At 36.6% G+C, this 14,956-nt stretch overlaps 1 protein-coding gene across 2 annotated transcripts in view; it reads left to right on the top strand.

Moving 5' to 3' along the window:
* Positions 1-14,956, top strand: part of ZNF169 (zinc finger protein 169) — a 52,301-nt gene that overhangs the window by 22,949 nt on the left and 14,396 nt on the right. For both annotated transcript variants that reach the window (XM_004442751.3, XM_014797006.2), the window contains exons 3-4: positions 9,560-9,686; positions 10,167-10,262. In XM_004442751.3, coding sequence (XP_004442808.2) covers positions 9,560-9,686; positions 10,167-10,262 — 223 coding nt within the window. The remainder of the gene's footprint in view (positions 1-9,559; positions 9,687-10,166; positions 10,263-14,956) is intronic.

Here is a 14,956-nt window from a genome sequence, read left to right as displayed (position 1 = left end):
AAGAGAAAAGAATAATGAAAAATGAACAGAGCTTAAGAGACCTGTGACACACCATCAGGTGTACTTACATACCTGTGATGGGAATTGCAGAGGGAAAGGAGAGAGAAAGAAAATTTCTAAGAATAATTTCCAGAAACTTCCCAAATTTGATGAAAGACATAAATCTTGTACGTCCAAGAAGCTCAAGACACTCCAAACAGGATAAACTCAAAAGATCCACACCTAAACATATTATAGTCAAAATGTCCAAACCCAAAGACAAAGACCGAATTTTGAAATCAGCAAGTGAGAAGTTATTTGTTACCTACATAGGATCCTCAATGAGATTAAACAGCTGATTTCTCATCAGAAACCGTGGAGGCCACCAGTCAGTGGGATGACATATTTAAGGTCTTGTAAGAAAAACTATCAACTAAGAATTCTGTATCCAGCAAATTATCCGTCAAGAATGAAGGAGAAATTAAAGATATTTCCAGATAAAACCTGAGAGAGCTCAACAGTGGACCCACTCTGCAAAGAATGCATTAGGCTGAAATGAAAAGACACTAGACTGTAACTCTAAACTATAAAAAAGAAAAATGAACACTAAGAAAGTTGACTTCATAGGTAAATATAAAAGCCAGTATTGTAGGTTTTGTTTGGTTTGTAATTTCTGCTTTTCCTTATATGATTTAAGGCAAATGCACAAAGTAATTATAAATTTATGTTAATGGGCATACAAAATATAAAGATGTAATGTGACAATTATAAAATAAGAGGAGATCTCAACAACAAAAAACTAACAACCCAATTAAAAAATGGGCAAAAAAATAGGCACAGACATTTTTCCAACGAAGATATACAGAGGGCCAACAGGCACATGAAAAGATGTTTAACATCACTAAGTATTAGGGAAATGCAAATCAAAACTACAGTGTGATACCACCTGATGCCCGTCAGAATGGCTATAATTAACAAGACAAGAAATAACAAATGTTGGAAAGGATGTGGAGAAAAGGGAACTCTCATACACTGCTGGTGGGAATACAAACTGGTGCAGCCTCTATGGAAAGCAGTATGGAGATTCCTCAAAAAATTAAGAATAGAACTGCCATATGGTCCAGCTATTCCACTACTGGGCATTTATCCAAAGATCATGAAAACGTGAATGCGTAAAGATATATGCACCCCTATGTTCACTGTGGCGTTATTCACAATAGCCAAGACTTGGAAACAACCCAAGTGCCCATCAAGGAACAAATGGATAAAGGTGTAGTATATATACACAATGGAATACTCCTCAGCCATAAAAAAGATGAAATCTTGCCATTTGTGACAACGTGGATGGACCTTGAGGGTATTATGCTGAGCAAAATAAGTCAGAGGGAAAAAGTCAAATACTGTATGATCTCATTCATAAATAGAAGATAACAACAACAACAGCGACAAACATAGATACAGAAATTAGATTAGTGGTTACCAGAGGGGAAGAGGGAGGGAGGAGGGCAAAAGGGGTGACTAGGCACATGTGTATGGTGCTGGATGGTAATTGGTCTTTGGGTGGTGAACATGATGTGATCTACACAGAAATAGAAATATAATGATATACACCTGAAATTTATATAATGTTATAAACCAATGTTACCTCAATAAAAATAAATAAGAATAAAATAAAATTACAGGAATGAGCTCTTTAACATTTGGTAATTCCACATTGTTCTTTTATCATCCCTAACTTATTTTATGTTCTACTCTCCCATAAAAGGTTTTCCAAATGTAATACTTTTTATGTTTTAAAAACCTTTTATTGATCACTTATTTGCAATGAAAATATGTAGGTATTAAGGTAAAATTTTAAAATTAAAAAATAAAGAGAGAGGGTTACAAAAGTATAGGAGCAGAATGTTTATATACTCTTGAAACTAAGTTGGTAGATTTTACAAGTTTAATGTGTTAATTGTAGTCCGCAAGAAAACCACTAAGAAAATACTGAAAAATATACAGAAAAGGAAAGAAAGGAATAAAAGTGTTACATATTAGAAAAAAACAATAAATTATTTTTAAAAAGGGCAGTAATGGAGGAATTGAGGAACAAAAGATATAAAAGACAGAAAACACTAAAGGGCAGAAGTAAATCCTTTTCAGTAATCACATTTAATGTAAATGAGATGAACTCCCCAATCAAAGGCATAGATTAGCAGACTGGATTATAAAAAACCAAGATCTGTGTGTATGCTGCCTACACCAGACTAACTTTAGATATAAGGACATAAAGAAGTTGGAAGTAAAAGGATGGGAAAAGATATTCCATACAAATAGTAACCAGAAGAGAGCTGGAATGGCTGTGTTGTGAGACAAAATAGACTTTAAATCAAAAAAAGGTTACAAGAGATTAAGAAGGACATCATATGTTGATAAAACGTTGACTACAGAAAGAAGATATAACAATTATAAATCTGTACATACCTAACAATATGGTCTCAAAATATATGAAGTAAAAATGGACAGAATTGAAGAGAAAAGTAGTTCTACAATAATGGTTGAAGACTTTAAAATCTGACTTTCTATAATGAATAGGGCAGCCAGACAGATCAATAAGGAAATATAGAACTTGAACTACACTATATATCAATTGCACCTAACAGATATATACAGAACATTCCACCCAAGAACTGTAAAATATACTTTCTACTCAAGTGCACATAGAACATTCTTTAGGATGGACCATATGTTCGGCCACAAGGTAAGTCTTAATAAGTTTGAAATTATTGAAATCATACAAGGTAACTTTTTTGATCACAGTGGAATGAAACTAGAAATGAATAACAGAAGGAACTCTGGAAAATTCACAAGTATGTGGAAAGTAAGTAGCACATTCTTAAACAACCAATGTATCAAAGAAGAAATCACAAGAGAAAGAAAATACCTTGAATGAAAATGAAAACATGATATACCAAAACTTATGGAATACAGTGAAAGCAATGCTTGGAGGCAAATTTATAGCTGTAAATGCATACACTAAAATGGAAGAAAGATCTCAAATCGATAACCTAATTGCATACCTTAAATAACTAGAAAAAGAAGAACAAACTAATCCCAAGCTAGCAGAAGGAAGGAAATAATAAAGGTTAGAACAAAGGTAAAATAAAATAGAGAATAGAAAAATGAGAGAGCAATCAATGAAACCTAAAGTTGGTTCCTTAAAAAAATTAACAAACCTTTGATCTAGACTGACTAACAAAAAAAAAGAAGACTCAAATTACTAAAGTCAGAAATGAAATTGGAGACATTACTGTCAATTTTTTAAAAATAAAGAAGGATTATAAGGGAATACAGATACATGCCAACAAATTGGCTACCCAAGGCAAAATGGACAAATTTCTAGAAACACACGTCTATCTAAACTGACTCAGGAAAAAATAGAAATTCTGAATAGACCTATAACTAGTGAGGATATTGAATCAGTAATAACCTCCCAGCAGAGAAAATCTCTTGACCACATGGCTTCACTTGCTAATTCTACCAAACATAAAAAAAGGAGTTAACATGAACCTTTCTCAAAGTATTCCAAAATATTGGAGAGGAGATGTCCTAATTCATTCTATGAGGACAATGTTACTCTGAGACCAGAGGTGTCAGACAAAGACATTACAAGAAAAGAAAACGACAGGCTAATATCCCTTAAGAATATAGATGCAAAAATCCTCACCAAAATATTCCCATACCTGATTCAGCAGCATATTAAAAGGATTGTACCTCATGACCAAGTAAGATTTACTCCCAGAATGCAAGGATGTTTCAACATAGTAAAATCAATCCTGTAATACACCACATTAAGAGAATGAAGGATAAAAACGACGTGATCATCTCAATTGATGCTGAGAAAGCATTTGACAAAATTGAACATCCTTTCACCATAAAAAACATTCAGTAAGGGCTGGCCCAGTGATGTAGTGGTTAAGTTCGCACTCTCCGCTTCGGCGGCCCCGGGTTCACAGGTTTGGATCTTGGGTGTGGACCTATGCACCATTTATCAAGCCATGCTGTGGCAGGCGTCCCACGTATAAAGTAGAGGAAGATGGGCATGGATGTTAGCCCAGGACCAATCTTCCTCAGCGAAAAGAGGAGGATTGGCAGCATATGTTAGCTCAGGGCTAATCTTCCTCACACACACAAAAAAAATTCAGTAAACTAGGAATACAAGGAAACATCTTTAACACGATAAAGGCCATATATAAAAAATCGACACTAACATTGTTCTTAATGGTGAAAGACTGAAAGCTTTCCCCTGAAGCACAGGAACAAGATAGGATGCCTGCTTTTGCCACATCTGTTCAACATGGTACTGGCAGTTTAACTAGAGTAATTAGGCAAGAAAAAAAAAAGACATCCAAATTGTAAAGTAGTAAAATTATCTCTTCACTGAAGACATTATCTCATATCTACAAAACCCTAGAATCCACACACACACAAAAAATTGTTAGAGCTAATAAACGAATTCAACAAAGTTGCAGGATACAAAATCAACATGCAAAAGTGAGTTGTATTTCTGTACATTTCCAATGAACTATCCAAACAGCAAGTATTCTTTAAAATTCCATTTACAACAGCATCAAGAAGAATAAAATACTCAGCAATAAATTTAACCAAGGAGGCAAAAGACTTCTTCACTGAAAACTACAAAACATTGCTGGAGGAAATTAAGGAAGACCTAAATTAATGGAAAGACCTCCCAGGCTTATGGTTTAGAAGACTTCATATTGCTAAGATGACAGTACTACCCAAAGTGATCTGTAGATTCAATACAATTCCTATCAAAATCCCATTTTTGTTTATTACAGAAATAGAAAAGCCTATCCTAAAATCCATTTGGAATCTCACAGGAACCTGAATAGCCAAAAGAATCTTAGCGGAGGGCCGGCCCCGTGGCTTAGCAGTTGAGTGCGTGCTCTCCGCTGCCGGCGGCCCGGGTTCGGATCCCGGGTGCGCACCGAGGCACCACTCCTCCAGCCATGCTGAGGCCGCATCCCACATACAGCAACTAGAAGGATGTGCAGCTATGACAGACAACTATGTACTGGGGCTTTGGGGGGAAAAAAAAAGAATCTTAGCGGAAAAAAACAAAAACAAAGTTGGAGGACTCACACTGCCTGATTTCAATGCTAAGTACAAAGCGACAGTAACGAAAACAGTGTTGTCCTGGTAGAAGGTTAGACATATAGATCAATGGAATAGAATTGAGAACCCAGAAAAAAAAAAACCCTCACATATACGGTCAATTGATTTTTGACAAGGTTGCCAAGACCATTCAATTGGAAAAGTACAGTCTTTATACAAATGGTGCTCGGACAACTGGGTATCCACAGCCAAAAGAACACACTGGAGATAAATGAAAAATTAGAAAGCCTCTGCAAAGAAATAGAAGATATTGCGATTACATATATGGAAATATTACAACTGAAAAATACATACCTGAAAGAAAAGGCTCAGTAGTAGATGGGCTTACCAGCAGATCAGAGGGAACAGAGAAATCAGTGAACTAGAAGACAGAACAATAGAAGTTATGCATTCTATACAACAGGGAGAAAATATACTGGGAAGAGAATGAATAGAGTTAAGAACTGTGGGAGTATAACAAAATATCTAACATTTGTGCCCTTGCAGCTCTGGAAGGAGGAGAGAATTATATTTTAAACAGGAAGGGGAGAGGATGTATGGGACGTAAAGTTTCTATACTTCATTCAAACTGGTACGATAACGTCCCCAGTACACTGATAAGTTATGTATATGTAATGTAGCACCTAGAGCAACCGCTAAAAAAGCTATACAAAGAGATCTACTAGAAAACACTAGATAAATCAAAATGGAATTCTGAAAAGTTCAAATAACCCACAAGAAGTCAATAGTAAGAAAACTGAGAAGCAAAAAGCAAAGAAAACGAACAAAATAAAGTGGTCTCAATAGGCCAGCTAAAAAGAGAGACTGACACAGTGGATTAAAGAAACCCTATATCCTGTCTAAATGAAACTCACTTTGAATACTACAGTGTAGGCAGGTTAAAAGTAAAAGGGTTTAAAAAGACACATCATGCAAACATTAATCAAAAGAAAGAAGAGTGGCTGTATTCATGTCAGGTAAGGTAGACTTCAAAGCAAAGAAGGTTACCAGACAGAGAGGGTGATAAATGGGTCAGCTCACCAGGAAGATTAGAGATCCGCATTGTGCTTACATCAAATAACAGCTTTAAAATATGTGAAAGGAAAACTGAATGGAGAAATAGACAAATCAACAATTAATTGAGACTTCAACACCCTTCTCTATATGATCGATAGAATAATTAGACCAAAAATCAGTAGGAACTCATCAATACCATCAACCAACAGAATTGAATCAATATTTATAGACCATTCCACCCAACAATAACAGAGTGCACATGCTTTTCAAGTGCCAGTGGACACATATACCAAGATAGACATATCCTGGGCCATAAATCAGAATACATACATAATACAACACAAAACATAAAAGTTTGTTTACTCTAACAAATGAAAAGAATTGAAATTATACAGATTCTCTGACCACAATGGAATCGAACTTGAAATCAGTAAGAGAAAGTTAACAGAAAAATCGCCAAACACTTGGAAAATAAGCAACATACTTCTCAATGATCCATGCACCAAAAATGAAGCCTCAAGGGAAATAAAAACAATCATGAAAGTGAATGAAAAGGAAAATCCAGTATATCAGAGTATATGGGATGCAGCTAAAGAAGTCCCAAGAGGCAAACCTGTAACACTAAAAGCGTATGTTAGAAAAGAGGCACAGTCTCAAGTCAATAATCTAAGCTTCTGCCTCAAGAACCTAGAAAAATAAGTGCAAAAAACTCAAAGGAAACAAATAGAAGGAAATAATAGTGGTAAAGGCAGAAATCAATGAAATTGAGAAACAAAAATAGAAAATCAGTGAAACAGAGCTGCTGCTTTGAAAACAATAAAGTTGACAAACCTCTAGCAAGACTAAGAAAAAGAGTAGACACAAATTACCAGTATCAGGAATGAAACAAGGGATATACCTGTATACTCTGTAGCCATCAAAAGAATAATAAGAGAATATTATAAACAGCTCTACACCCATAAATTTAACAGCTTAAATGAAATGGACCAATTCCTTGAAAAATACAAACTACCTTAACACACCCAATGTGGAATGGATAATTTGAATAGCCCTATAACTATTAAGGAAGTCCAATTTGTAATTTAAAAACTCCCACAGAAGAAATCTGTAGGCCCAGGTGATTTTACTGTAGAATTCTGCCAAATGTTTAAAGACGACTTAACACCAATGCTACATAATTTCTTACAGAAAATAGAAGAGGGGGGAACACTTTCCAATTTACTTTATGGAGTAGGTATTACCCTGATACCAATCCAGACAAGGTATTACCCAAACCAGACAAGGACAGTAGAAACGAAAATAGATCAATATCTCATGAATATAGACATGTAAATCCTTAACAAAATATTAGCAAATTGAATTCAACAATATATAAATATAATTATACACCAGTACCACCATTACCAAACTGTACTGTACCAAGTACAGTTTACTCCAGGGATGCAGGACTGGTTCTATGTTTGACTCAATGAGTGTAATCCACCATATTAACAGCCTAAAGAAGAAAAACCACATGATTATATCAGTTGATGCAGTAAAAGCATTTGATAGAATTCAACAACTATTTGTGGGGAAAAAAATCTTAACCAATAGGAACAGAGGGGAACTCCTCTACTTGATTAGGGACATCCACAAAAAATCTGTAGCTAACATTCTTTTTTTTATCGTTAACATATACACAACATAAAATTTACCATTTTAACGATTTTGAAGTGTACGGTTGAGTGGCATTAAGTGCATTCACAGTGTTGTGCCACCATTGTCACCATCCATTTCCAGAACTATTTTATCTTCCCAAACGGAAACTCTATATCCGTTAACACTAACTCCCATTCCCCACTCCCCCAGCTGCTGGTAACCTCTATTTTACTTTCTGTCCCCATGACTTTGCCTATTCTAGGTACCTCCTGCAAGTAGAATCAAACAATATTTGTCTTTTTGTGACTGGCTTATTTCACTGAGCATAATGTTTTCAAGGCTAATCTCTGATGTAGCATGTATGACAATTTCTTTCCTTTTTAAGGCCAAATAGTACACAATTGTGTGCATATTACTATACATTTTCTTTATCTATTGATGGACATTTGGATTGTTTCCACCTTTGAGTTATTGTGTTATAATGAGTTGTGTGTTATAATGCTGTTATGGACATTGGTGTACAAGTATCTGTTTGAGTCCCTGCTTTCAATTCCTAGGAGTGGAATTGCTGGATCATATGGTAAATTGTATGTTTAACTTTTTGAGGAACTTTCACTGAACTCTTTTCCACAGAAACTGCACCATGTTACTTTTCCAGCCAGCAATGCACAAAGGTTGCAATTTCTCCACACCCTGCCCAGACTTGTTGTTTTCCATTTCTTTGGTGATAGCTCTCCGAATGGATGGGATGTGTTATCTCATTGTAGAACAGTATTCTTAATGCTGTGAGACATAATGCTTTCTTCCTCGTATCAAGAACAGGGCAAGGATGTCTGCTCTCACCCCTCTTACTCATTATTGTGCTAGAAGTTCTACAATAAGGCGGGAAAATGAAATAAAATGCATACAGATTATAAAGGAAGAAATAAAACTGTCCCTATATGCAGACAATATGATTGTTTGTGTAAAAAATCTCAAGGAACCTAGGAGAAAAAAAACCCCTAGACCTAGTAAGTGAGTTCAGCCAGGTTGCAGGAGTCAAGATAAACATACAGACAATTGTATTTCTGTATCATAGCAATGAAAATGTCACTAAAACTAAAAATACAATACCATTAAAAATCACTAAAAAAAAAAAATGAAGAAATTCTTAGGTGTCAATTCAACAAAACATATATAGGATTTGCATGCTGAAAACCACAAAATGCTAATGAAAGAAATCAAAGAACATCTCAATAAATGGAGAGACATATCATGTCCATGGATTTGAAGAGTCAACATAGTGAAGATGTTAGTTCTCCCCAAATTGATAGACAGGTTTAACGCAAATCTTGTCAAAATTCCAGCAAAGTTTTTTTGGTAGATATAGACAAGATTATTCTAAAATGTGTATGGAAAGGCACATGCCCTAGAATAGCTAAAATAACCTTTAAAATGAAGAATAATGTGAGAGGAATCAGTCTACCTGATTTCAAGACCTACTATATAGCTTAGGTAATCAAAACTGTGTTTTTGACAGTGTTGTGGATGTAGAGATCAATAGAACAGAATAGAGAACCCCAAGACAGACCCACCAGCAATATGTGAAGGGGATTAATAGTCTTGAACACATGGCACCAGGGTTCAGGTTAAAAGCAGGATCTATGGATCTCACCTGGATACCCCACGCCAGCCTTCTTGCTGCCTCAGCCCTGGTTGGTGGCTAAGGCTGAGTTGACTGGTGGGCATGGCTGGCTCCTGGGTGAGCAGGGATGTGTTTGTGTTACAGGCATTAATGGCCTTCAGGGACGTGGCTGTGGCCTTCACCCAGAAGGAGTGGAAGCTCCTGAGCCCTGCTCAGAGGACCCTGTATCGGGATGTAATGCTGGAGAACTACAGCCACTTGGTGTCACTGGGTAAGGATGGCCTGTCTCGGGTCTGAGACTCTGCCTGTGGGCGTCTTAAGATTTTATGTAGCAGCTGTCATGCTTTTGGCTCAGAAAGAAAAACGTATTTTCCCTATACCCCCAGAGAGCGTCTGGATTCTATAGAGTTGAAAATAATGAAGTTGTGTGTGTGTGTGTGGTGTCTGACACTGCATTTTCAGGCTTCTCCCCAGGCCGCGCTCCTCCTCTGAAGTGATCTTGCTTCAAATGGGGGAGTATTTATATTCACTCGAGCACAGGGGAGAATCAGTACACTGCCTTTAGATCCAGGATACCCCCACTCCTTAGACATCCTTTCTCAGCGTTCAGAGAGCCTTTGCTGCCCCTCCATGCTTCCCAACCCACTTCTGGATTATTGCATTCCCTCGTTGACTCTGAGTGCTCTGATAGCCTCTTAAGCCTCTAACCCAAGGTCACCTCAGTTTCTTTCCCTGTTTCAATTCCCAAAAGGAATTGCCTTTTCCAAACCCAAACTCATCACACAACTGGAGCAAGAGGACGAGCCCTGGAGAGAGGAGAGCGAACGTCTGCTGGACCTTTGTCCAGGTGAGTGGGAAGCAGTGGGCGCACAAGGAGAGGGCAGTAGGGTCCTCAGCAGGTGAGGAAGGAGGAGCGCCTGAGAGCTCCTAGGGAGGAAGGCTTCTCCAGGCCTCCCTTCATGCCATCGTGCTCACCCTAGACAGGGCTTCTCTGGCGTCCGCCACCCTCCTCCCCCAGGGAGCCTCCCTCCGCTCACCTGGCGTCCCCTCTCCAGCGCATCTAGGATCTCCCCGTTCCTGGGCTTTTGTTGGTCGGCCTGATCTTCAACATAGCATTTGCCTCTGAGACTAAGTCAGTGGCACCTGCTAGAGACTGCAGTTTCTGTTCTTAACCTGATAACTTTTTTGTACATCGATTCTACCCCATAAACTCCAATTTGTTTCTTTTATTTTATGATGGATTATTTAAGATTACAACAAGGTGTGGAGAATTATGTGAGTGCCAGTGTGCCAGCCTGCAGCCTGAGAAATAGAATGTTGTAAGACCTGGTGACAGCCCCGTACCTTCCTGGTTGTGTCCTGCTCCTCCACCTGCCCCTGGGAATTCCGTTTCTGCAGTAGCATGCCCGTGACTGCCTTCATCCTTTTTCCTACTCAATGGGTCCTTCAGCCGTAGAAGTGTTGTTTTGCATGTTTGTAAACTTCTCTGCACATAGTATATTGTACACTTCCTTCTGGAACATGACTGTTCACTGACTTTATGTGAGATTCATTCATGTTAAAGTGCGTAGGTTTAGTTTATACTTTTTAAAACTGTTACATGATTCCATTATAGGAATATTTCTATTTTAATGCAGTTGAATTGTCACTTCCTTTCTTTTGGACATTTAAGTTATTTCCAATTTTTGGCTATTAAATAATGTTGCTACTGTATATTCTTGTTACTTCCTTGGAAACACATGCGAGTTTCTCTCAAGATGCATGCCCAGGATGCAGTAGCTGGTTCATAGGCATGTGTAGACTCAACCTGACTAGGTTACACCACGTTGTGTTCCGGGGCTGGTAGGCCACTTCACATGCCCCCCAACAGTGATGAGAGCTCTTGTTCCACACCTCACCAACACTGGTATTGTCAGTGTCGACAGTATTGTTGTCAGTATTGATTTAGGTATCGTCAGACCTCATTTTTCCCCTCTTCGGTTTGGGGTGAATCTCATAGAGTTTCACTTGCTCTCCCGTGAGCATGAACATCTTTCCCAAGCTGATCAGCCACTGGTGTTTCCTTCTCTGATTTGACTGCTCAAGGAAACACCTACTTTTAAATTGGGCTGTTTCTTTCTGTTATTGATTTGTAGAAATTCCATATAAATTCTGGAAACGTTTAGGTCTTTAATCCAACTGGAATTAATATTATGTGAATTTTGGGATACAAGGATAAATTTTTGCCTGATTTATCTTTTTTCATTCTTTTTTTTTTTCACATTACTGGCATTTTATTTTTGTTTTGTTATTTTTTTTCTTCTAAATACAACCATATATCTGGACTTGTACTTTACAGCAAACTCTGCTTTTGTCTTTTTGAAAAAAGAATTATTATATAAGGTATAATTATGGTAAAATATAAAAGTGTTATTATGCTATAAGGTATTATTATGGTATAATAAGTAAGGGATCATTATAAGGGATATTACTAAAGTATAATAACCTGCATGTATTTAAAGTGAAAAATTTGGTAAGTTTTGACATATGTATACAGCCACGAAACCATCACCACAATCCAAATACCGAGAATACCTATCACCTTGAAGTCTCGTTGTGTCTCATTGTAATCGCTACCTCCCACCCCTCCCTCACCTCCCTCTCCTCCCCTACCTAGGCAATCACTGATCTGCTTTCTATCGTTATGGATTTGTTTGCATTTTCTAGAATTTATGTATATTGAATCATACAGAATACATACTGGATTCTTTCACTCAACATGATTATTTTGAGTTTCATCCATAATGTTATATGTATCAATAGTTCATTTTTTTATTGCTGAGTAGTATTTCATTATATAGCTAGATCACAATTTCTTTAACCATTCACCTGTTGAGAGACATTTGGGTAGTCCCCAGTGTTTGACGAATACAAGTAAAGCCTATATGAACATTCATGACAATTCTTTGGACGTATGTTTTCATTTCTTTTGGACAAATACTTGGGACTGGAATGGCTGGGTTGTATGATACAGTATATATTTAACTTTTTAGGAAACTCACAAATTGTTTTCCAAAGTGGCTGTACCATTTCATATTCCCACCAGCAGTGTATGCCAGTTCCAGATGCAACACATCTTTGTCAACACTTGGTATTATTATTTTAATTTTAGACATTCTCATGGCTGTGTAGTAGCATCTCACTGTGGTTTTACTTGACATTTTCCTAATGACTGATGATGTTGGGAATCTTTTTATGTGCTTATTTGCCATCTGGATATCTTCTTTAGTGAAGTGTCTTTTCAAATCTTTTGCCCATTTAAAAAATTGGTTTCTTATTTTTTTTTATTATTGAGTTTTGAAAGTTTTTCATATATTCTGTATAAAAGTCTTTATCATTTATTTGATTTATAAATATTTTCTGTGTGGCTTTCTTTTCATTCTCTTAATAGTGTCTTTCAAAGAGAAAGTCTTAATTTTGAAGTCCAAGTTTCAATTTTTTCTCTCATGAATTGCACTTTTGGTGATGTATTTAAGAAATCTTTGCCTAAACTAAGTCAAAAAGGTTTTCATATATTTTTTCTTTTAGAAGTTTTATAATTTTTATTTTACTTTTAGGTCTATAACCTATTTTGAGTAACTTTTTATATTTGATACCAGATCTGGATTTAAGTACGTTTTTTTGCATACAGACACCCAGTTTTTCCAGCTCCATTTATTGCAAAGATAACCCTGTCTTTGCTGGATTATCTATGTACCTTTGTGGTGAATCACTTGACCTGCATGTATATGGGCCTGTATCTGGACTCTTTTTTTTCCACTCCTCTCTTGCTCTGTCTTGATGCCAATACCACATAGTCTTGATTACTGTAGCTTTATATTAAGTCTGGAACTCAGCTGGTATAAATCCTCCAACATTTTTTCTTTTTCCAAGTTGTTATAGTTATTCTCGATTCTTTACATTTCCATATGGATTTTAGAATCAGCTTGGCAATTTTCACAAAAAAAGGCTGCTGGGATTTTGATTGGGATTGAGTTGAATCTACATCAGTATGCAGAGAACTTATGTAGATAGTACTGTGTCATCCAATACATGAGCACAGTAAAGCTCTCTATTTGCGTGGGACTTTAATTTTTGTCAGCATCGTTTTGTAGTGTTTAGTATACAGGTCTTATGCATCTCTTGTCAGATTTATCCTCTGTATTTCATATTTTTGATGCTATTTAAATTAAGCTATTTTTAAATTTTAATTTTAAATTGTTTGTAGATAGTACATAGAAATACAATTAATTTATGTTTAGTGATCTTATATCTGGTAATCTTGCAAAACTTAACTTCTTAGTCCCAGTAGCTTTTTTGTAGATTCTCTAGGATTTTCTACATAAATAATCATGTTATTTGTGAATAAGTATAGTTTTTATTTCTGTCTTTCCAGTCAGTATGTGTTTACTCTCTTTTTCTTGCCTCATTGCACCAGCGAGAACACCCAGTGCAACGATGAATTTAAATGGTGAGAGTGGACATCTTTTCCTTGTTCCTGATCTTAGGGGGAGTGCTTTCTTCCTAAGTATAAATTTTTTATAGCTGCCCTTTATCAGCTTGACAGACTTCTCTTCTATTCCTTGTTTGATGAGAGTTTTTATTGGAAATGGATGTTGGATTTTGTCAAATTTTTTTTGGCATCTTTTGAAATGATCGTATGTGTTTTTCTTTTTTAATCTTCTAATATGGTCAATTACATTGATTGTTTTTTTGTTGTTAAACTAGCCTTGTGTTTCTGTTAATACAATGCACTGACCTTATTCAGATTTTACCAGTTTTACCTTCAGCCCTTCATGTATATGTTTATTTAGTTCTATGAAATTTTATCCCATGTAGACTCATGTAACCGCTACCATATTCAAAGATACAGAACAGTTCCATCACAGGGATCCCTTGTGCTACCCTTCTATAACCACAGCCAACTCCCTCCCCCTCCCCTCTCTTCCCTCTGGCAACCACTAATCTGTTCTCTGTCTCTATTATTTTGTCATTTCAAGAATGTTATATAAAAGAAATCATGTCACCTTTTGGGATTGCCTTTTTTCATTCAGCATAATTCTCTTGAGCTCCATCCAAATTGTTGCATGTATCAATACTTCATTCCGTTTACTGCTGAGTAGTCTTCCATGTTATGAACATACCAGTTTGTTAAACCATTCACCCACTGGAGGACATTTGTGTTGTTTATAGTTTGGGGCTATTATAAATAAAGCTGCTGTGAACATTTTTGTACAGATTTTTGTGTGAACATAAGGTTTTCATTTCTGGGATACATGCCCAGGAGTGCAGTTGCTGGGTCATATGGTAAACACATATTTAGTTTTGTAAAAAAAGTGCCATATTCATTTCCAGAATGGCTGTACCATTTTATATTCCCACCAGCAATGTTTGAGTGATCCAGTTTCTCTCATCCTTGCCAGCATTTGGTATTAGCACTATGTTTTATTTTGGCCATTCTGATAGATTTCTAGCACCATCTCCTAGGTTGGTAAGAGTAAGGAGTTCCTCTCTGGGAGAGAT

The sequence above is a fragment of the Ceratotherium simum genome, chromosome 20 (assembly GCF_057802395.1).
Source record: "Ceratotherium simum simum isolate JZ-2026a chromosome 20, ASM5780239v1, whole genome shotgun sequence".
Taxonomy (NCBI): Eukaryota; Metazoa; Chordata; class Mammalia; order Perissodactyla; family Rhinocerotidae; genus Ceratotherium; species Ceratotherium simum.
This window is presented reverse-complemented; position numbering and strand designations above follow the sequence as displayed.